This window comes from Oncorhynchus gorbuscha, linkage group LG20 (genome assembly GCF_021184085.1).
Source record: "Oncorhynchus gorbuscha isolate QuinsamMale2020 ecotype Even-year linkage group LG20, OgorEven_v1.0, whole genome shotgun sequence".
Taxonomy (NCBI): domain Eukaryota; kingdom Metazoa; phylum Chordata; class Actinopteri; order Salmoniformes; family Salmonidae; genus Oncorhynchus; species Oncorhynchus gorbuscha.
Genome location: NC_060192.1, coordinates 17725145 through 17750195, shown reverse-complemented (window position 1 = coordinate 17750195; position 25051 = coordinate 17725145). Strand labels below are relative to the sequence as shown.

The following is a 25051-nucleotide window of genomic DNA, read 5'->3' as shown; positions in this document are numbered from 1 at the left end:
CAGATACCGACTGTTACTTTTGATTTAGACCCCCCTTTGTTCAGGGACACATTATTCAATTTCTGTTAGTCACATGTCTGTGGAACTTGTTCAGTTTATGTCTCAGTTGTTGAATCTTGTTATGTTCATACCAGCATTTACACATGTTAAGTTTGCTTAAAATAAACGCAGTTGACAGTGATAGGACGTTCCTTTTTTTGCCGAGTTGATATCACTGGTTAGAGGACAACCTGCAAAACGCAGTCAGCTAGATTTTGGAATGTTGCAATTTGATTCGGGGGTCACCAAAGAGAAAAGAGAAACGCTTTGTCACTGCTATCGATATCACGTTGAAATAAATTGCGCGAGATTGAGGAGATGTTTTTGTAGAAGACAGCTAGCTACATTTTGAAGTGTTGCATTTTGATTCAATTGGGTTGCCAATGCAGTAAGTGTAACGCAACAGTTTTTTTGTTAATCACTTCCAATGATATCACGCTGAAATCGATAGAACAGGAGGCAAACGTCTGGGGTGTAGTGATGTTTAAACTAACACGAGTCAAAGGCCACATGGAAACTTGGAATAACCTACACATGCATATGATAGTTTGACTGGCAAGTGTGTGTATTGGTGTGTGGCCAGTAACTTTTCTAGAGAAACCACCCCGAATGATCCGTGCCATTTGAGAAGCAAAAATGCTAGCTGCTTTCTAAATCCTGCAATCCCCAGTGCGTGTGAAAAAATCCACAGTACAACACCAAAGATGTTTATCTGTTTTAAGCAATTTATCTCGTGTCATCGTGTTTACTATGAACTTTTATACTAACAATTTGATGTACAAACGGTGTATAATTCCCTCCAGTTGGATGTGGTCAAAACGTCAGCTTGTCTAATGTACTATATAGAATGATAAACATGAATTAGATATGGCAAAATAATTCAATATCTTAATGTAGGATGACAGTTAATGAAGCAATAATCACATATATTATTTGCGCTAGGTGAACCATTAGAGATGCTCCTAAGCACAATTTAACCTAGGTCCTCTAGTCTAGAGCATCCGTAGGGTCTGTGCACCAGGCTGAATGTTTGTTGTCCCCACTTTTGCAACGAGGAAGGCTACATGCAGTAGGCCGAGGTAGTGGCTGGAGACTGTAGGGATTGATACTGTAGGGATATTTTGTGGCTCAGCTTCTTTCTTCTGAACCGAGGCTGTGTTGGTTCCAAGTTCCACTCAGCCCAGTCTGGCATTGAATGAGTAGCTCCTTGTGTGATCGTCTGGCTGGCAAATCTTAAAGGCTCTATGGAAGATCTAAGATGCATAGATTGCTTCTTCCACTCTCTCCTGCAAACGCATGCACGCACGCACGCACGCACGCACGCACGCACGCACGCACGCACGCACGCACACACACACACACACACACACACACACACACACACACACACACACACACACACACACACACACACACACACACACACACACACACACACACTGCTGTTGCTGCTACCACCACCACTGAGAAGAGTGCCATTGTGGTGCAGCTGGATTTATGGTCAAAACTAAATTAGTTTCCACGATGCCATTCATCTCACAAAAAGTAGTATTCATTGCCATACCATTGTGCCATTGTACCATTGCTGCTTTGTCTTGGGAAAACCTTGGTCCTGGTCTGACTGTTTTTCTCTCCACCCTTCTCTCTCATTCTCCATACAATCCTTCTGGCTCACCGCTCACCTTTACTCTGTCTGTTCCGTTGCCTGGGTAACAGTTACCGATGGAGACCAGGAGTTCAGGAATATATAGACAGGGACTGGTGCTCGAGGGAGAGGAGAGCTTACTATAACGCTGCATGGGAATCACACACTGACAGGGTGAAATTAGCTGTGATTTGATTTGTAGAGTGGCCCAGCTATGCTGGTAACAGTGTGTGTGTGCACACCTTCATGAGTGTGTTTGGAGCACAGCACTGTCCTAAAGTTAATCTAAGGAAGCTGCAGCTTTCAGTGGTGCTGACAAATTACTTTATAGCATATCGCTTCCAACTGATACAGAAATTAATCTGATCGAATCAGAGATCGAAACATACTGCTATTCATGACTTGATGACTATTTTCTGTATTTGGTATATAAACATCCAACATTGCTGATGTTAAATCATGGGCATTAATATGGAGTTGGTCCCCGCCTTGCTGCTATAACAGCATCCACTCTTCTGAGAAGTTATTCCACTAGATGTTGGAACATTGCTGCGGGGACTTGCTTCCATTCAGCCACAAGAGCGTTAGTGAGGTCAGGAACTGATGTTGGATTATAAGCCTGGCTCGTAGTTGATGTTCCAATTCCTGCCAAATGTGTTTGATGGGGTTGAGGTCAGGGCTCTGTGCAGACCAGTCAAGGTCTTCCACACCGATCTTGAAAAAACATTTCTGTATGGATCTTGCTTTGTGCACGGGGGCATTGTCATGCTGAAACAGGAAAGGGCCTTCCCCAAACTGTTGAAAGCACAGAATCTTCTAGAATGTCATTGTATGCTGTAGTGTTAAGATTTCCCTTCACTGGAACTAAGGGGCCTAGCCTAAACTATGAAAAGTAGCCCCAGACCATTTTTCTTCCTCCACCAAACTTTACATTTAGCATTATGCATTGGAGCAGGTAGCGTTCTCCTGGCATCTGCCAAATCCAGATTTGTCCAAACCCAGATTTGTTCGTAAGACTGCCAGATGGTGATGCATGATTCATCACTCCAGAGAACACATTTCCACTGCTCCAGAGTCCACTGGTGGCGAGCTTTATACCACTCCAGACAACGCTTGGCATTGTGCATGGTGAGCTTAGGCCATGGAAACCCATTTCATGAAGCTCCCGGTAGTGAGTGTTGCAACTGAGGGCAGACAATTTTTACGCGCTTCACACTTCAGCACTCGGCGGCCCTGTTCTGTGAGCTTGTGTTACCTACCACTCCATGGCGTTGTTGCTCCTAGACGTTTCCACTTCACAATAACAGCACTTACAGTTGACCTGGGCAGCTCTAGCAGGGCAGAAATTTGACAAACTTTTGACGAACTGACTTGTTGGAAAGGTGGCATCCTATGATGGTGCCACATTGATAGTCACTGATCTCTTCAGCAAGGCCATTCTACTGCCAATGTTTCCTATGGAGACTGCATGGCTGAGTGCTCTATTTTATACACCTATCAGCAACGGGTGTGGCTGAAATAACCGAATCCAGTTATTTGAAGGGGTGTGCACATACTTTTGTATAAATAGTGCATCTAGATAGTTCCCTGGGGGTTAATGAGTGCTCTCTGGTTTTAATGAACCCAGTTTGGCGAAACATATGGAGTAATAAAATACTATAGTCTGTTAAATGCCTCCATTGTCACGCCTTGGTCATTGTATTTTGTGTTTTTGTTATATGTTTGGGTAGGCCAGGGTGTGACATGGGTTTATATGTTGTGTTTCGTATTGGGGTTTGTATTAATTGGGATTGTGTATGAATAGGGGTGTGTCTAGTTAGGCTTGGCTGCCTGAGGCGATTCTCAATTGGAGTCAGGTGATTCTCGTTGTCTCGGATTGGGAACCGTATTTAGGTAGCCTGAGTTCGCGTTGTATTTTGTGGGTGTTTGTTCCTGTCTCTGTGTTGTAGTCACCAGATAGGCTGTAATTAGTTTCACGTTTCGTTTGTTGTTTTCGTATTTCAGTTATTTCATGTACCGCAGTTCCTTCATTAAAGTCATGAATAACCTACACGCTGCATTTCGGTCTGACTCTCTTCATTCAACAGACGAACGATGTTACAGAAACACCCACCACCACTCACAGACCGAGCAGCGTGTGAACTGGCAGGAGCTAAAGGAGGACGTTATGGACAGCAGAAGCATGGATTATACGACGTGGGAAGAAATTGACAGGTGGGCGGCCGACCCAGAGCGAGTGCAGGAGCCCGCCTGGGATTCGCTTCAGCAGTGCGAAGAGGGCTACAGGCTAATGGAGTCTAAGAGGAAAACACGGCGACGCAGAGCGAAAACCGAAAGTAACGGGGGAGAGCGCAGAGAGAGAGTGGCTGAGTCAGGAGTCAGACCTGAGCCTACTCTCCCTGTTAATCGTGAAGAGCAGTTGCAGTGGGAGAGGCTGCACCACTTGGAGATTTGGACATGGGAGGAGGAATTAGACGGTAAAGGACCCTGGGCGCAGCCGGGAGAATATCGCCATCCCAAGGAAGAAATAGTCGCGCATAAAGCGGAGAGGCGCAGGTATGAGGAGGCAGCACGGCGACGAGGTTGGAAACCGGAAAAACAGCCCCAAAAAATTATTGGGGGGGGCTAGAAGGGAGAATAGTTATGCCAGGTAGGAGACCTGCGCATACTCCCTGTGCTCACCGTTGGGCTAGAGAGACCGGGCAGGCACCGTGTTATGCTATGGAGCGCACGGTGTTTCCAGTGCGGGTGCAGAGCCAGCTGCGGCACATACCAGCCCTTCCTATTGGCCGGGCTAGAGTGGGCATCGAGCCAGGTAAGCTTGGGCAGGCTCGGTGCTCAAGAGCTCCAGTGCACCTGCACGGTCCGGTCTATCCAGAGCCACCTCTACACACCAGTCCTCCGGTAGCAGCTCCCCGCACCAGGCTTCCTGTGCGTGTCCTCGTGCCAGTACCAACAGTTCCAGCACCACGCACCAGGCCTCCAGTGCACCTCGCCTGTTCAGCGCAGCCAGCGCTTTTCTCCTCTCCTGCGCTGTTGGAGTCTCCCGCCTGTTTAGCGCAGCCAGAGCTTTTCTCCTCTCCTGCGCTGCCGGAGTCTCCCGCCTGTTTAGCGCAGCCAGAGCCTTTCTCCTCTCCTGCCCTGCCGGAGTCTCCTGTCTGTCCAGCGCCGCCAGTGCTCCCAGTCTGCCCAGCGCGGCCAGTGCTCCCAGTCTGCCCAGCGCGGCCAGTGCTCCCAGTCTGCCCAGTGCTCCCAGTCTGCCCAGCTCCGCCAGTGCTCCCAGTTTGCCCAGCGCGGCCAGTGCTCCCAGTCTGCCCAGCGCGGCCAGTGCTCCCAGTCTGCCCAGCGCGGCCAGTGCTCCCAGTCTGCCCAGCGCGGCCAGTGCTCCCAGTCTGCCCAGCTCCGCCAGTGCTCCCAGTCTGCCCAGCTCCGCCAGTGCTCCCAGTCTGCCCAGCGCCGCCAGTGCTCCCAGTCTGCCCAGTGCTCCCAGTCTGCCCAGCGCCGCCAGTGCTCCCAGTCTGCCCAGTGCTCCCAGTCTGCCAGGATCCGCCAGAAGTGCCAGTCTGCCAAGATCCGCCAGAAGTGCCAGTCTGCCAAGATCTTCTAGATCGGCCAGATAACCTGAATCATCCAGTTCCACCAGCCAGCCAGGATTTACCGGAGCCTACTACCTGCCTGAGCTTCCTCTCAGTACTGAGCTTCCTCTCAGTACTGGGCTTCCTCTCAGTACTGGGCTTCCTCTCAGTACCGGGCTTCCCCTCAGTACCGGGCTTCCCCTCTGTACCGGGCTTCCCCTCAGTACCAGTCTGCTTCTGTCCCGAGCTGCCCCTCTGTCCCGAGCTGCCCCTCAGTCCCGGGCTGCCCCTCTGTCCTGAGATGCCCCTCTGTCCTGAGATGCCCCTCTGTACCGAGCTGCCCCGCTGTCCCGGGCTGCCCCTCTGTCCCGAGCTGCCCCTCAGTCCCGAGCTGCCCCTCTGTCCCGAGCTGCCCCTCTGTCCCGAGCTGCCCCTCTGTCCCGAGCTACCCCTCAGTTATGTGGGGATCTGGGTGAGGACTATTAGGCCATGGTCGGCGGAGAAGGTGGATGATCCCAGGACGCTAAGGGGAGGAACTAGGACATTAATGGAGTGGGGTCCACGTCCCGAGCCAGAACCGCCACCATGGACAGACGCCCACCCGGACCCTCCCTATGCTCTTGAGGTGCGTCCGGGAGTCCGCACCTTAGGGGGGGGGGGTTCTGTCACGCCTTGGTCATTGTATTTTGTGCTTTTGTTATATGTTTGGGTAGGCCAGGGTGTGACATGGGTTTATATGTTGTGTTTCGTATTGGGGTTTGTATTAATTGGGATTGTGTATGATTAGGGGTGTGTCTAGTTAGGCTTGGCTGCCTGAGGCGATTCTCAATTGGAGTCAGGTGATTCTCGTTGTCTCGGATTGGGAATCGTATTTAGGTAGCCTGAGTTCGCGTTGTATTTTGTGGGTGTTTGTTCCTGTCTCTGTGTTGTAGTCACCAGATAGGCTGTAATTAGTTTCACGTTTCGTTTGTTGTTTTCGTATTTCAGTTATTTCATGTACCGCAGTTCCTTCATTAAAGTCATGAATAACCTACACGCTGCATTTCGGTCTGACTCTCTTCATTCAACAGACGAACGACGTTACATCCATATGTTTCCTTTTAAATCCATTTCCATTTTTTCTATACATAAAAACAGAAATTATTGTAACACTTTAATTCTCCATTGTAATATAAACTATTCTGGTCCTTCGACCACATTTGAATCTCCTGCACGGTTGCACAAGCCCCTTATCGCTTCCCCTCCCCTTCACCAGCAGATAATTCACAGTCTTGCTCTGTCCTTAGACACAGGCAATCCCATCCTGACCATCCCAACCTCTCCACAGATTAAAATGTGACAAATATGACCAATTGACACATTGATCACAGGGAGAGAAGATATGTGGAGGGCAGTATACGCTCTCACAGTCCACCGGTGCACCTGAGGAAGAGTGATGAAGTAGCTATTGAATGTCACTCAAGCATAACCCCCAGCACAGCACAAAGAACAGCACAGAGAATTCTACTTGGCAGTGTGTTTATAATAAGGGTCGATATGACTAGATAACTACAGGAATACTCTCAGCTATTTCTATGTGGTGCTAATCCGGTCAGGACATGAAACAGAGTGTTAACAACAAAGCTCTATGTCCTATATGACTCTGCAATCAACATGAACACAATATAATATCAAACAGACGCCAGAGTGACTGCACTGGGTTGAGATGAAAAATACTGGCAGCTCAATTATCTTTAAACAATTGTTGAGTTAAAAGCCATGAAAGTGAGCTAATTTTGTGGTTGGTACCTCATTTTACACCTGCCTGAACCAAATGAAATGTTCTGTCAGTGAAAGTCTGTGACTGACACCCAAAGTGCAGTCACCCGATGACCATGGTGAGTGACAGTCATTTCATTACAAAACCTTTGATTTCTCCAGGCTTCCAATGTGGAGTAATCCCTCTGCAATGTATTTAGGATTCATCTTGTGTACTGTTTGTTCCATATCACAATGTCTAAAGAGAGATGAGATAAAGGGAAGCGCAAGAGACAGGGCATTGAATTAGTTAGTGTGTTGTGTGTGTGTTTGAGCTCGTGTGTGTGTGTATGCACTTGTACATGCACATGCATGTATGAGTATTGTACGTGCTTGTCTCCAGCTCCCCTATGTCCGTGGTGTGTGTATGCACATTGTTATCAGTGTACTGTAAATATAATTAGTTCTGCACCAAAGTCTTCTATGCATAAATACAGCAGCCTACTTTGCATTTTCAGCCTGGGTTTTCATCATGACTCAAAGGCCAGAGACGAAGCAGCACAAGGCTACTGGATACATCCCTAACAACACCTATCACCCTCAGAGACACCAACATTAATTTATTTAATTAACAATAACCTTGAAAAGTCAGTCTAGCTGCCCCTTACAGTGCAACAATTATCTGCCTCATTCTACATCTCCCACTTAATGCATAAACGGTTATAGCTTGAGAAAGCTCTGAGGTGATTTCTAGTCCATTCTGATAACTCTCAACTGGGTTATTTGGAGTACGTGACTTTTGGATGGATTCTGTGAAGGATACCCAATATCCTGAACAAGGTTGCTGTCTAATTGTTCATCTGGCTATTCATCTTACCATCTGCAGTATTTTACCCTTATCACGCTACACTGCACCAAACTGTATTGTAGTGTACTTGCTCAGATATTTTCCGTTGTGATTCTTTCCAGCTCAGTTCCATTAAGGGGGATGCAGTACCAGGCCACTATAGTACAGGTCAGCTTGGTTCAGTATTATTAAAAGGGCTTAAGTGATAGGTAAAGTGACTGCTCTATTATACACAGACATGGCTTAAAATGCCATAACTGTCTACTTGAAATAATGATTGTTTCCTCACTAATTTATGTGTGGTTCTTTTCTGAGGGAACAGTGACTTACCAATGTTATTTACCTGCTACCGGTGTAGTACCAACAGGCGATACCGTATATCTCCTTATTTAGTCTGGCCTATTAATGCATACAAAGTGTTCGGCCTGTGCTACAAACAGTGTGCTACAAACAGTCCTGGCACCATGTTTGCGATACAATCCAGTGATATTGAGGTAGATATTAATTGTTGGCAAGTGTGCTGGCGATGGGAGTGATTTATTTGTTACAAATTAGTATGCATTTCTCTGCTCTGTTGGGATGTTGTTAATTCAATGCATCCTTTTCTGGACATTTAGAGTTAGGAAATCAGTCCAAGCCTGGCTCCATATCTCATTAACCTCTCAAAACCCTACCATAACACTGCAGTGCTAATACCATCCCGCCGTCTACGCAGACTTGGTGCCGTCTTGTCTCTCCTTCGGGAAGACTTTTATATCTATTGATTAATTCCGATTCACATGGTTTTTAATGGCTTTGTTCAGCTGCATCGGTTAAAGCTTTTTCGGAATCTCCCGTTAATGTTTCCCAGACACTTGTTTTTCTCCCTAAACACTTAAAATACCATATGTGGATGCTACCGCACATGAATGACTCCAATAACTGCCACTTTTCAACATCTATATTCTTGAAAGTCAATTGAGAGGTTTTTACTAGGTACCATTTGATCATGTTTACATTATATGATCCCACAAGCATCTTTGTCACCTAGTTGTTTACCCTTAGTCATAAATCTGAATATTATTCACCAAGTGTGATATGTAATGTAATACATCAGCAAAGTGTTTCAGTTGACCTATTCAAGCAGCAACTCTAGCTGACTCTCTTTCCATCTGTATTATTGTAACCTTGGGCCAGGAAAAGTGTTAATTGAAACAGTGTATATACACACTACATACGAAAGTATGTGGACAACCCTTCAAATTAGTGGATTCGACAATGTCAGCATCACCCGTTGCTGACAGGTGTATAAAATCTAGCACACAACCATGCAATCTCCATAGACAGACATTGGCAGTAGAATGACCTTACTCAAGAGCTCACTGACGTTCAACGTGGCACCTTAATAGGATGCCATCTTTCCAACAAGTCAGTTTGTCAAATTTCTACCATGCTAAAGCTGCCCCGGTCAACTGTAAATGCTTTTATTGTGGAAACATTTAGGAGCAACAACGGCTCAGCTGCGAAGTGGTAGCCAACACAAGCTTACAGAATGGGAAAAAATAGTCTGTCCTCTGTTGCAACACTCACTACCAAGTTCCAAACTGCCTCTAAAAGCAACGTCAGCATAAGAACTGTTCGTCGGGAGCCTCATGAAATGGGTCTCCATGGCCGAGCAGCTGCACACAAGCCCAAGATCACCTATGCAATGCCAATCGTCAGCTGGAGTGGTGTAAAGATAGCAGCCATTGGGCAAGGCCCTTTCCTGTTTCAGCATGACAATGCCCCCGTACACAAAGCAAGGTCCATATAGAAATGGTTTGTCGAGATCGGTGTAGAAGAACTTGACTGGCTTGCACAGAGCCCATAACTCAACCCCATCGAACATCTTTGGGATGAATTGGAATGCCGACTGCGAGCCAGGCCTAATCACTCATCGGGGGGACCAACTCCATATTAATGTCCATCATTTTTGGAATGAGATGTTCGACGAGCAGATGTCCACATACTTTTGGTCATGTAGTGTGTGTATATCTATATAACATGAAATAGGAATAAGTTTAGCGGTGTAGTGCCGAGCTGCCTGCCAGGGAATTGAGTGGAGATTGCAGTGAGGTGAGGAGCAGGGTGGAGAGAGAGAGAGAGAGAGAGAGAGAGAGAGAGAGAGAGAGAGAGAGAGAGAGAGAGAGAGAGAGAGAGAGAGAGAGAGAGAGAGAGAGAGAGAGAGAGAGAGAGAGAGAGAGAGAGAGAGAGAGAGAGAGAGAGAGAAATTCATTTTTGCTGTGAATGGACAAAGATCCCCCTTCAGGTGCCAGCATTCCCTGACAGGTCTACTCTGGCAAGCTGTTCCAGCAACACTTGGCCGACAGCTGCAAAAACAAATAAAGGCCTCTCTTCAACCAAAGCGACAGGGAATATAACCAGGGCTGGGGTCCCAGCTGCCTCTAATTTAAACACACAGACACATACACACACACGTGGACAAACACACACACACACAAATTTCCAAGAAAATGCATAAGGGGTACAATATTTGGGGTTATACTCTCTCCATTGGCAAGGACACTGAGCTCACATTTTTGTAGCAGAGTTACTTGAACAAACACCCAGTAGTCTTCTCAACAGCAATGACACTTTGGAATGTTATGTTCTGCGGTGGCCTTTACGAGAATTCCGACACCTTTAATGTCACAGCATTCTATGCCGTTTGACCTCTGATTATCTGGTCGGAGCATGTACCAAAATGTTGTCAGAAAATAAAACTGTCAGAGATAGTTGTATCTTTTTTGGAGTGAAACACAATCGAAATCTCCAACCCATGTCCCAAATCTCCTTCATTAGTCCCAAATCTCCTTCATTAGTCCCAAATCTCCTTCATTAGTCCTAAATCTCCAACCCTAGACCCAAATCTCCATCCCTAGTCCCACATCTCCAACCCTAGTCCCAAATCTCCTTAATTAGTCTCACATGTCCCTCCCTAGTCCCAAATCTCATTCATTAGTCCTAAATGTCCTTCCCTAGAGCCAAATCTAAGGCCTCTCTTCAACAAAAGTAACAGGGACTATAACAAGACTGCACTGAGGCAGCTGTATAAGGAAATAAGCAAACAGAAAACCGCTCACCCAGAGGCGGCGTTCCTAGTGGCCGGGGACTTTAATGCAGGTAAACTTAAATCAGTTTTACCTCTTTTCTATCAGCATGTTAAATGCGCAACCAGAGGTGAAAAAATTCTAGATCACATTTACTCCACACACATAGACATGTACAAAGCTCTTCCTCGCCCTCCATTTGTCAGATCTGACCATAATTCTATCCTCCTGCTTTCTGCTTAAAGCAAAAATTCAATCAGTGACTCAGTCTGTAAGAAAGTGGTCAGATGAAGCAGATGCTAAACTACAGGACTGGTTTGCTAGCACAGACTGGAATATGTTCCGGGATTATTCCGATGGCATTGCGGAGTACACCACATCAGTCACTGGATTTATCAATAAGTGTATCGAGGACGTTGTCCCCACAGTGACTGTACGTACATACCCTAACCAGAAGACATGGATTACATTCGCACTGAGCTAAAGAGTAGAGCTGCCGCTTTCAAGGTGCAGGACTCTAACCCAGAAGCTTATAATAGGTCAGGTCTCTGTTTTGGAGAGGCACATTTTTGAAAGAGAACAACCTTATTGTTGTGCCTCCTTTGGTTTTACTTTTGTAAAACCACTGTTATGCCCTCAGACGAACCATCAAACAGGCAAAGCGCCAATACAGTACTAAGATTGAATCGTACTACACCGGCTCGCTTCGAGGCAAGCAACACCGAGGCATGCATGAGAGCATCAGCTGTTCCGGAAGACTGTGTGATCACGCTCTCTGTAGCCGTCGTGAATAAGATCTTTAAATAGGTCAACATTCACAAGGCCTCTGGGCCAGACGGATTACCAGGACGTGTGCTCCGGGCATCTGGCAGATGTCTGGCACTTGTCCCTGATTGAGTCTGTAATACCAACATGCTTCAAGCAGACCACCATTATCACTTTGCCCAAGAGCACTAAGGTAACCTTCCTAAATGACAACAGACCCGTAGCAGTCAAGTCCGTAGCCATGAAGTGCTACCCACTCCAATTTGCATACTGCTCAAACAGATCCACAGTGCCCTTTCCCACCTGGACTAAAGGAACACCTACGTGAGAATGATATTCATTGACTGCAGCTCAGCGTTCAACACCATTGTGCCCTCAAAGCTCATCCCTAAGCTAAGGACCCTGGGACTACACACCTCCCTCTGCAACTGCATCCTGGACTTCCTGAAGGGCCGCCCCCAGGTGGTGAGGGTAGGTAGCAACACATCTGCCACGCTGATCCTCAACACTGGAGCCCATCAGGGTGCGTGCTCAGTCCCCTCCTGTACTCCCTGTTCACCCACAACTGCATTGCCAGGCACGACTCCAACACCATCATTAAGTTTGCAGACGACACAACAGTGGTAGGACAACAACTACAGACCAGTATCCCTTCTTTCTTTTCTCTCCAAAACTCTTGAACGTGCCGTCCTTGGTCAGCTCTCCCGCTATCTCTCTCAGAATGACCTTCTTGATCCAAATCAGTCAGGTTTCAAGACTAGTCATTCAACTGAGACTGCTCTTCTCTGTATCACGGAGGCGCTCCGCACCGCTAAAGCTAACTCTCTCTCCTCTGCTCTCATCCTTCTAGACCTATCGGCTGCCTTCGATACTGTGAACCATCAGATCCTCCTCTCCACCCTCTCCGAGCTGGGCATCTCCGGCGCGGCCCACGCTTGGATTGCGTCCTACCTGACAGGTCGCTCCTACCAGGTGGCGTGGCGAGAATCTGTCTCCTCACCACGCGCTCTCACCACTGGTGTCCCCCAGGGCTCTGTTCTAGGCCCTCTCCTATTCTCGCTATACACCAAGTCACTTGGCTCTGTCATAACCTCACATGGTCTCTCCTATCATTGCTATGCAGACGACACACAATTAATCTTCTCCTTTCCCCCTTCGGATGACCAGGTGGCGAATCGCATCTCTGCATGTCTGGCAGACATATCAGTGTGGATGACGGATCACCACCTCAAGCTGAACTTCGGCAAGACGGAGCTGCTCTTCCTCCCGGGGAAGGACTGCCCGTTCCATGATCTCGCCATCACGGTTGACAACTCCATTGTGTCCTCCTCCCAGAGCGCTAAGAACCTTGGCGTGATCCTGGACAACACCCTGAAGCTCGCATCCGCTACAAGACCATGGTGCCTCCCTACGGAGCTGTGAGGGGAACGGCACCTCAGCACCTCAGTACCTCCAGGCTCTGATCAGGCCCTACACCCAAATAAGGGCACTGCGTTCATCCAGTTCCCGCTCAGCCCAGTCAAAACTGTTCGCTGCTCTGGCTCCCCAATGGTGGAACAAACTCCCTCACGACACCAGGACAGCGGAGTCAATCACCACCTTCCGGAGACACCTGAAATCCCACCTCTTTAAGGAATACCTAGGATAGGATAAAGTAATCCTTCTCACCCCCCCCCTTCCCCCCTTAAAATATTTAGATGCACTATTGTAAAGTGGCTGTTCCACTGGATGTCATAAGGTGAATGCACCAATTTGTAAGTCGCTCTGGATAAGAGCGTCTGCTAAATGACTTAAATGTAAATGTAAATGTAATACCTACATGTACATATTACCTCAATTAGCCCAACTAACCTGTGCCCCTACACATTGACTCTGTACCGGTACAACCTGTATATAGCCTTGCTACTGTTATTTTCACTGTCATTTTACTTTTAATTTTTTATTTCTATACTTACAGTATCTATTGTTTACCTAATACCTATTTTTTACTTAAAAATTGCACTGTTGGACTTGTAAGTAAGCATTTCACTGTACGTCTACACCTGTTGTATTCGGCGCATGTGACAAATAGACTTTGATTTGATTTGAAATCTCCTTCCCTAGTCTTTCCTAATAAGAGGCACCCCTAGGGCACCATTGTCTTGTCAATTGTATTGCCTTGTTATGAACAGCTGTTTCAGTCCGTATTGGCCCCTTGTGCCACGTCTTCAAATATTAGCATTAGCTTCCTAATCACATTTTTTTCCTCCGAATGTCACCGAGAAGGGCACGTCTGTTTGCAGCTGGCTCGCACTGCTTCAACTCTAAGATATCATTTATCTTTGGAAGAGAAAAAAAGAAGAGAAGGGGAACGGCATAAGGTTGTGGAAGACGCACAGTCACTGCGTCGCTGTACCAGCACTAATTTGCCCCCGTAATGATCAAGCAGCTATGCATGATCATCGGGCAATTATATTTGGTTACCATGCAAACAGGGAGGATCATGGGAAGTTATTAAAGGGAAAATAACACCCTAGCTCGGTTACAATAGGAGAGAGAGATTATCTGAACAGTCTCTTTCTTTTAGTTTTCTATGAATACTAAATCCATAATGTTCCTTCACCAGTCTGGCCCAGGGAGGAGAGTCAATTGGTTTTTCAGTCAGATGTGAATTATGATTACCTTCAAATGAAGCTATTGGACGGATAGGACTGGGCCAGCTCTGGATGTTGTAATTGTTTGTAAACATACACAAATGGGTCAATGTCTTCGATTATGTATCGTGATAAAAGTAATCAACAGTAGTCAACAGTAGTTGTACAGTAGTTGTGTAAACCTACTAACTCGTATGACTCTTAACTGTCGTGAATGGTGATAGTACTTTGCTTCAAGCCTCATACTGTATCGCGGACATTTTTGCCAAGACAAATATAAGCTGAACCGATACTGTTTAACATACAACCACACCCCTTGAAATTTCTACACTCTTAGAAAAAAGGGTTCCAAAAGGATTCTTCAGCTCAGCCCAATAGGAACACCATTTTCAGTTCCAGGTAGAACTCTTTTTGTTCCCATTAGGAGAATCAGAACGGTGCCATTAGGGTTTTACCTTCAGAACCCATTAGGGTTTTACCTTGAACCAAAAATGGTTCTTCAGTGCGTTCTCCTATGGGGACATTGTTTTAGGTTCTAGATAGCACCTTTTTTCAAAGAGTGTACATACAGTAGTGTAATGCGTGTATATGGGAGGCGAAGTCAAGCGCAGGAGAGTGGAGTATAATAAACGGGCACACTTTAATACCGGTTACCTAATGAGAGCACATAACACATACAAGTGCCAAAAACACGGTCTAAAACAAATGTGCAACACCTGACAAATATCGACGTAACAAATGACAATCACTCACAAATACAACATGGGGAACAGAGGGTTAAATAATAAACAAGTCATTTGTGAGTGAAGCCAGGTGTGATGAGACAACGACAGAATAAATGGAAAATGAAAAGTGGATCGGCGGTGGCTAGAAAGCCGGTGACATCGACCGCCAAACTCCGCCCGAGCAAGGAGAGGGACCAATTTTGTCGGAAGTCGTGACAGTACCCCACCCTCCTTGACGCGCATCTCAAGCAGCGCACCGACACCGACCTCAGGGACGACCCAGAGGACGAGGCACAGGGTGATCCGGATGGAGACGGTGGAAATCCCGCAGCAACGAAGGGTCCAGGACTCTCCTCCGGACCGTACCCCTCCCACCCCACGAGGTACATTTGAATTTACCCCTTCTCCAATCAAGTTGTGGAAACATCTCAAGGATGATCAATGGAAACAGAATGCACATGAGCTCAATTTTGAGTCACATAGCCAACAGTCTGAATACATATGTAAAGTAAGTATTGATTTTTAAAAATATATTCACTTTGTCATTATTGGGTATTGTTTAAATTGTTTGATGAGAAAAAAACACAAACGTAATACATTTTAGAACTGGTCTCACGGGGTGACCAGTTTGAAAAAATATGAAAATATGTCTGCACTCACTACTGTAAGTCGCTCTGGATAAGAGCGTCTGCTAAATGACGTAAATGTAAAATGTAAATGTTAGAATAGGGCTGTAACATAACAAAATATCGAAAAAGTCTGAATACTTTCCGAATGCACCATATAACATGTACATATCAACCGATTTCAGTTTATCACAAGTAATACAATACAACCATGTCATATTAGTGCCTCTGTATCATAGGCATCATTCCTCTCCATCTGTGACTCAATCAGTGAAAGCTGTGTCAGATGCCCTGACAGCTGAGCAGTCAGCCGGTGTATTAGACTGCTAAATAGCTAACTAAATAGCTAACAAAATGGTTACACGGACTATTTTTGTATTTCATTCTTCTCTATGCACACTCACAGGGCCCTACACACTGCTCACCCTGATACTCTAACACACATACACTAACACACAAACACTCCATAATTTCCTCACTCAACCATATGCACGTACATTTAAACTGACTCTACACACCCACTCACATACAATAATTATATACGCTGCTGCTGCTCTGTTTATCATATATCCTGATGCCTTGTCACCTTACCTCTATACATATCTACATATATCGATCCAGTATGACTGCACATTGTAAATATGGTGCTGGAACTGACCCTGTATATAGTATGCTTACCTACTTTATCGTGTTCTTCTTGGTTTTTTTTTGTTCGACCTTGTCATTTGTAATATTACATTGTTATTGCTGCATTGTTGGGGTAAGAGCTAGCAAGAAAGGCATATCAGTGTACTTGTGCATGTGACATTAAAACGTGAAACTCTAATGCCCTGACTCACCCTACCCTGTTCAACTCACACCACGGACCACATTTACACATCACTGGCATCAGGGACAAAGTAGGCAATACAACACCCAACACAAGGCTCACACAGAATACAACTCCCAACATGAGGCTCAAACAGAATACAACACCCAACACGAGGCTCACACAGAATACAACTCCCAACATGAGGCTCAAACAGAATACAACACCCAACACGAGGCTCACACAGAATACAACTCCCAACATGAGGCTCAAACAGAATACAACACCCAACACGAGGCTCACACAGAATACAACTCCCAACATGAGGCTCAAACAGAATACAACACCCAACACGAGGCTCAAACAGAATACAACACCAAACACGAGGCTCAAACAAAATGCAACACCAAACACGAGGCTCAAACAGAATACAGTCTTCATTTATACTTTACCTTTTAATACTGTATCCCTTCTCACAAGCACTGTTTATTGATACATTCAATGTTGAATTTACTCTGGGGAACCAAACATGATTCATGCTTTTGCAGTGTTGCAAACGCTTAGTAAATCAGTTATATAATAACTGGCTATTTTCCTCTGATGCATGCGGTCTTACAGCCTGTTATGTAGCTGTGGTGTCTGTTTCAAGTCTGCTGAGTTATGACCAGCTCTGTGACAGCTTGGAAGTTGACAGCATGTCCTCATTTTTGTTCTGTTCGTTTCCCGTTGCTCTCTCGATCTGCTTTTCATTCCTTTTCATTCCTTCTCCCTGCACATAGATTCCCCTGAGTATAAATAAAACATGATCTATCTCAATGATCTATGTATGCAGGGCATCCCTCTGCATATGATGACACCCAGAGATCCAGAGAGCCAGGGCTGGCTAGAACTGCTTAGCTGAGGAGGAGGAGGAGGAGGAGGAGGAGGAGGAGGAGGGGAGGCATTGTGAGATGCAGGGTGGGCGTGCGGCAAAGCAGTAACTCAGGCCTAATTCCCTGCTGTAATTCAGGAGGGCCAGCAACAGGCAAATCTACCCACAAATCTTTCACCTTTTCCCAGGGACCAGAGTCAGGGCCAAGGGGGGCGGCATGGAGAGGTATGGGGAGGCGATGGGGGCTCAGGGGTGGGTGGTGATGGGACTGATAGCCAATCAGACAGAGCCAACCAACATGCCTGCCTTTCTGTAGCCATACTACAAAGAGAAACAGAATGTGGAGGTCAACCTGCTATTTTCAGTTAAGCTTGTGATTTTCCATTCAGTTTTCAACCAGAGTTTAATCAGATTTCATGATTAAGTAGGGCCACCGAGGGTCAATGTCATTTCCCTGATGATTTCATGGCTCCGGTTGTGGGCTTTCTATATTTCATTTTTCAATTATCTTGGAACTATTTTTATGTTGGCTGTGAATATTTTGTATTTATTTAGCAATTCACTTTCTCTGTTTTGGTTGTTCTTACAATTAACTCACCACATGCAGTGTACTTCATGGTTCATTTCATTTTACATTTTTCTGAATCACAATTACAATTGTTAACTATATTCTTCTCAGTCACCTAGCTTCATTGAAAACATCATAGGGGACAACTCTAGGCTCACAGCACATGTAGCTCTTTTCCCCTCCATCTCCTCATCTTGTCACACTACCTGTTTGAGACCACACTCCTGGTGACGTCACTTCCTGACCCTGGTGGGTGATGGGAAAGGTTCCCCTGTAGGTGTAGAATAAAGTGGCCACAGTAACCAGTGAGCCGAGTCTTCCGTCCCTTGGCTCTGGGAGTTGCAGTTGGATGGGCAGAGTAGATAGCAGCTGCCTGGACACATGGCACTTTAACTTCATGTGGGGAAGAGGGGGATGAGGGAGAGCGAGAAAGAGAGAATGAGAGAGAAAGAAAGAAAGAAAGAAAGAAAGGGTGAGGCAGGGCCTCAGGTCCACTCCACTGAGGATTCATCTGATATAGGCTACAACAGTTTGCTCACCCAGAAACAGGCCTATGAGAGCATCCATTTGTTGTGGTACAGCACTGTTAACACCCTCACTGATGTGAGAGGTACACACAGTCACCACTCTGTATCAAATACATCTCGGAATTGGTATTGCATTGCCTCAAGGCACGTAAATTGAGCAGATGTTTGTGTGTATGTGTGTGGGGGGTATGGATTACTTTTTATTTATTGTACAGTACATGGGTGTGTGTGTGTGTGTGTGTGTGTGTGGTAAAATACTGTGTGTGTGTGTGTGTGTGCGAACAGATGTACCCATATCAAGGCACAGAAATTGAGCAGATGTTTGAGTGTATGTGTGTGGGGGTCATGGATTACTTTTTTCTTTCATGTACAGTACATGAGTATATTCATCTGCGTCTGTGCATGTGATAAATGAATCTGTTACTATGTACACAGATGTACGCATATGTATATGTATGTGTGGATACATTGTTTGTTCAATGAGTTTCCTGAAGATCAATGTACTACAGCTATCTCATTTCTCAGTGTGCCTGCCAGGAAGAGAGTTGCTTCCCTTGTGCCAAGATGGTGGCTACAGAACTGAACAGGTGCATGATGGGTTAGCTTAGTGTTTTGTTGTTTTTATTCCACATTTTATCCCCGGGGCAAAGCTTATTATGATGAAAATCACTGACAAGAGCTTGTCTTTATTTCAGAGCCTCTTCAGCAGAGCATGATGATATTCAGGTTGATGTTTATTGTAATGAGTCTTGTTCTGGAGGCAGAAATGTGCAATTTCTTGTTAGTTAAGCCAGCTGCAAAGTCGAAATTGGCTATATTGTCAAAATTTATGAAAACAAAGATGTGCTAACTTAATGTCATGTAAAGGTTAGGTATTAGGGTTAGCAGTGTGGTTAAAGTTAGGGTTAGGCAAAAAATATTATTACATTGTGGCTGTGCTAGCTCGTGACCACTCTGCAGAGCTGCCTCCAGAACAAGATTCATGACAACAAAAAATGCTATCCTGCTGATGAGAGGGGTTATATATGTGTCAGCTGTACAACACATCGATGCTTCATTTTGATCCACTCATCCCTATTCGTTATTGAATACATGGATATTGGCTTTCAGTATGACGATGAGAAATAGGATCCATTCATTGTGGCTCAGTGTTGATGTAGCAGCTAGGTTGCATATTCAACTCTGCCAGATGGTTTTAGCTCTCAGTCATTTGTTAATCTATTCATTTATTCTTAATTGGTTCTAAAGGATGTTGAAAAAAACGTCAGTGCTGTAAGCCGTGAGTTTGTGGCCAGACCATGCGCCATATGAGTAGGTGGTAATCTGTGAGGGATTGAGGGAGAGAGCAGAGGAAAAGAAAGCTGAAAGGGGAGCAAAAGGGACTGATGAAGGGAGGAAGAGAAAGAGAGGGATTAAAAAACGCGAGCGATGGAGAGGGAGAGAGTTGAGTCCTCCATCTCTTACCTGTGGAGTGACTCCAGAGCAGCAGGGCTATGTAGGGTCTTAAGATGAAGGAGAACCACATATCCCCCATGGATACATCCAGCACTATGAATTAACATTCTTGTTGGAATGGAAGAGAGTGCAAAAGTAGAACCACCTAATGTTACATTTGAATAGTCAGTAATGCTTATTGGCGCAGATCTTTTCTTTTACAGCTATGATCACTGACCATTGTTTTTTAAATGGCCAGGTCTTACCTCTTTTTTATTATTTATTCTGTTTCTAATTTCACATTGCCAGTCTCAATTCCATTTCTACACCATCCTTTTAGCCATGGGGATTTCTGAAAAGTTCTGTACGTTTTGTGTGAAACAGGAGCTCTCTCTTCTGTTGTTGCCGGGTGACTTTGTTTCAGAGGCGGAGTGTATTTCTCAGACGCCGCTCTCCTATTGGAGATTAATGAACACATTTGTCCAGAGGACGTTCCTCTCCTTGGAGTTGCCCATCTCTTCCTAGTGTGATTTATGGCCACCCAGCAGTGCATGAGTTATAATTTGAGAGAGGTTTGTTTTTCCTCATGAAGATGGAATTTTAAATGTTGTGATGAATAACCCTATCTGCTCTTGTTATGCATCATACAGTAAGCACGGGGAATTGTGGGAAGGGTGTCGCGTCAAAATACGGCGACTGTGCTTTTTCGGTGTCTGGCTGCAGAAGAGGCTGGATGGCATTAGGGTGGTCGCGATTTGTCTGATTATCATTGCTGTCTATCCATTGACCACTAGTGTAAATAATTGTTGGTTACTCCTGGAATATGTCCGCTCTATCATTCTATACACAGGACTGTATGTGTATGGATTAAGTGTGCTATTCACTTTCAGATTGGCTGCTAGAAGGTTTTTGATGTGTCTGTTATGGCATGGAATGGGACAAACCATGAAGCAATGGATGTGCCTTGGTGATGGATGTGCCTTTACATGAGCAGGTTTTGAGGGGTTGGCTATGGCTTGGAGACGAAGATTGGGTTTAGTTAGGCTAGTAAACACCCGTAACACATTGGCATGTGTAATTCCTAGGGCTGTGGGACTAACTGGCTTTGTGTGTGTGTGTGTCTTTGACAAGGAAAGAGAAAGAAAATAAGAGATAGAGGAGAGAGCTCTTCTCTCCATTTCAGCACCAATGACAGCACTCCATTTGTTGACTCACTGAACCAAACAGGACATTTCAACAGACCGACTGCTCCGGAGAAACTTGACCAACTTGTTCTCACTCAGACTTGATTCACTCATAATCTCTAATAGTGTCTCTCTTTTTGTGCAAATGCATGCTTGTTTATGTCTGTCTCACTCTCACGTCTCTCTCCCTCTTTCTTCCAGGGAGGCCTGATCGCTCTCCTCCTCCTCATCCTCCTCTTCACCCTGGTGCTGTACACACGTCACCGCTGGTGCAAGCGCCGACGTGTCCCCCAGAAAAGCGCCAGCACCGAGGCCACCCATGAGATCCACTACATCCCCTCTGTGCTGCTGGGGCCCCAGGGTAGGGACAGCTTCCGGGGCTCTCGGCAGCTCCAGCACAGTTCTGTCATTGGCATGCCCATCCGGGAGACCCCCATCCTCGATGACTATGACTGTGATGAGGACGATCAGATGGGACACACACGCACCTCCACACCCAACCAGGTCCACAACCAGCTGAGCGATGGGAAAGTCTTGGGCTTGGAGGAGTATGGCCCCAGCCAGGGGACACTGAACCACAGCCAGCACACTGACAGCCTGAGGAAGGGGGAGGACAGCGTCCAACACAGTCTGGATAAAAGAGGTGGGTACTACTGGAGTATGTTACAGTCCACTGTAGTCTACAGATTAGACTATAACACAGTCACTATATTGTTGAAACAGATTGAGAATATAATATATTTCTGTTCAACATTTTTATTGAAACTTTTGGTGACAAATCATCTACCTATGAAATTCTTATGTATTCCTCGTCCTGTGCTCTACATCCAAATGAATGTATGTTACTGTCACGTTCGTCATAACGAGGAGACCAAGGCACAGCGTGATAAGAATACATACTTCTTTTAATGAAGACTAAACACTGACCGAACAAACTCTACACCGCACCACGAGTACTTACAGGCAACTACACATAGACAATAACCCACAAACCAAAATGGAAAATGGCAACCTAAATAGGATCCCCAATCAGAAACAACGATAAACAGCTGTCTCTGATTGGGAACCAATTCAGGCCACCATAGACCTATATTTACCTAGACAATCCCAAAACCCCATAGATATACAAAAAACCCTAGACAAGACGAAAACACACATTCCACCCTCGTCACACCCTGACCAAACCAAAAGAAAAAAGAAAACAAAGATAACTAAGGTCAGGGTGTGACACTTCAAATATTCTACGCACAACTGGTTTCGCTTAGTCGCTGTTCATATTTTATGACTCAGATAGGATTAGCTCAAAAAGTAGAAATGTGTTTTCCTCTGAAACACTGTCTCCGTCCTCTTGCTTAATCCCATGTTAGAAAATGGCCATTGGCCCCGTGTTTCTGTCAACCACAAATAATGAGTACAAGTCAAGATGGAGAAGGTCGTTGACATTGGTCTGGCCTCCTACTAATGGGGGTGATTCGATGAGTCAATCTCATTGACCCTCGCTAATCGCAATCCAGTGTGTCGTCCTGGAACTGTGTCCTATACTATGGACACAAAGCAACAACAATTTATATTTTATTTTTTATATAATGTGTTGAAAATAGATGTGAAAAAAGGAATGTGTTATCTGAAAAAAAGCCTAATAGTAGAATTTAATGAGTTGTTCTCCACAGTTAATTCTGGTTGTGGATTAAATGTGACTGCAGGTCACTGTAATAGCTGTAGATTACATCATATCCACGTTGAACCACAATGTACCCCAGGGAAGTTCAGCGTTAATAATTGAGGGGTGGCGGATTGCAGGGGTGGTTTTTCAATGTGAGCGCTATTCGTGTCATGTTAAATTATACATAGCAAAGTTTAACATCTCGTTTCCCGGGGCTACCTCCTCTCTCTACTAGTATTTATCATTCAGCAAAAAGCAATTTAGCCAAACTCAACTTCCTGAACCCACAACACCGCTCCCGGTGAGGAGAGAGGGACCAGGACACAGCCATCCTTTAATTTCATGTGATACATTTTCTTTTGGGAAAGGAACTTTGCATTATTCATCTGTAGCTGAAAGGGTAATGCTTTGGTGCTCCCAGTTTTTTGTGTCGGTGGAGGGAGGCTTTCTCTGTAAAGCTAACAGCAGTAGGGCCAGATTGCTGTGCAAAAGAGAGTCAAGTGTAATGCCACTGAAAACGTAATGTAATTGAAAATGTACCTGGATATTTTTTTTTCTTCAAAACAGCAGCAGCATGTTTTCAAATGGCTTCAATGTTGATTTAATCATTTACGGACTGATATGAAGAATCATAGGGAAATAGTAGTGGCCTGAAGAAATCATTCCATATGCTAACATTTAAATTAAAAAGAAGCAGGTTTCCTTTCATGAAACAGTATTTTGAACGCATTTTATTAGCTCTTGGAATGTCCTTGGTCTAGTTTTTACATTTTTATATAATATCACCCCCCAGATTTTGTTTAATGATGCTCAGTATATATCTCAAATGATAAACTTTGTATTTTGAGCCCTGAATGCTGTTTGGCTGACAGCTGTGATATATCAGACCGTATACCACGGGTATGACAACATATTTATTTTTACTCCACTAATTACGTTGGTAAACAGTTTATAATAGCAATAACTCACCTTGGGGGTTTGTAGAATATGGCCAATAGACCACGGCTAAGGGCTGTATCCAGGCACTCCGCGTTGCGTCGTGCGTAAGAACAGCCCTTAGCCGTGGTATATTGGCCATATACCACACCACCTTATCCCTTAAGTAATAAAGACAATTCAAAAGGGGCCTTTGCTTTGAATAAATCATGAAGTGTATCCTCTTGGCACGGGTTCAGCTCCCGCTTGAACACATCCACCATACGGCCGGCTAGCCTGCATAAGTAACCGCCTCAATTAATTCAAAACTGGGGATATCTGCATCCTGATCGTGTGTGTTATTTATATTGTAATCTGTGGAAATCATCAGATTGTTAAAATCACAAAAAAAAAAAAAAATCTGCATTCTCTTTTTTGCTGCTGTCTTTTTCCAGGCTGATTTATCTCTCTTCCTATAAATAAGAAACAGATGAACAAAGATGGACACTCGCTGCGTTGCCTCGTGCCATCTTGTTCCAAAAACAAACCAACTTCAGACACTCGAAACCTGCTCTCTGGGAGATTAGCCTTGTCACTCCCCCCTTTCTGTTCATTCTCCATTCTCTCCTCCATATGCAGCCAGTAAAATAAAACACGCTCTTCAAGTTGGCCTGTTTACATCGTAGCGTCTGCTTTTAAAAACCTGTCCTTGTGCTAATCACTGGCTGTGAGGTATTGTCACCGCACAGGGAAGCAGCTGCGGGACCCACAGTCCGTCTAACAGCAGGTTTGGGACACTGGTTTTAGTTGACATCAAAGGATCTCCATCGGGAAAAAAAACATACTTGTCATCTCCTCCTGGTCATTCTGTGCACTTTAAATTAGTGCACAGACACAGACACAGACAGTCAGTCTTAAGTCTCATATTAATGTTCGGACTTGAGTGTATCATTTATATGCAGGTCCATGAGTTTTTCCCTGACTAACGTGACCTGAGCAGGAAAACCACCAAGCCCTAGAAATAGCCCATAACTGGGGCCTGGGGTTTTCCAAGGTCAGTAAAGAGTCCTGGCTCTAAATACTGAAGCATCCTTTCCCAACAACACAAACCTCCAGGCATTTCCAACAATCATGTATCCACCAACTCACACCTACAAAGCCATATCATTTGAATACAGAGCCGATTAACTCGCTTTACCTTTTATATGTCAGCGTGCCTCCCAAAGGTCTCCAAATACCAGGCGCTCCTTTATCTGTCTGTCTCAGCTAACAGATGACCCCATTCTCAGTCTGCTTGAATGGGCCTATCTGGAGGCATTATTGAGCTTGCCTCAGAGGTTCCTGTGTGTGCCTGAGTCTTTACACCGGGCTTCCAAAGGCCTGTCATTTGGTTATTCAGTGGGGACCTGGTGCTCTGTGCA

The 25051-nt window shown here is 45.2% G+C and overlaps 1 protein-coding gene across 2 annotated transcripts in view; it reads left to right on the top strand.

The window, feature by feature from the left end:
- LOC124007025 (astrotactin-2-like) overlaps window positions 1–25051 on the top strand; it is a 528751-nt gene that overhangs the window by 112569 nt on the left and 391131 nt on the right. The window contains exons 1-2 of one of the 2 annotated variants that reach the window (XM_046317272.1): window positions 17911–17915; window positions 21254–21695. In XM_046317272.1, the coding sequence (XP_046173228.1) occupies window positions 21467–21695 (229 nt within the window). In that variant the 5' untranslated portion in view covers window positions 17911–17915; window positions 21254–21466. Of the gene's footprint in view, window positions 1–17910; window positions 17916–21253; window positions 21696–25051 lie in introns of those variants that run through there. The other variant, XM_046317271.1, reaches the window with a different exon arrangement.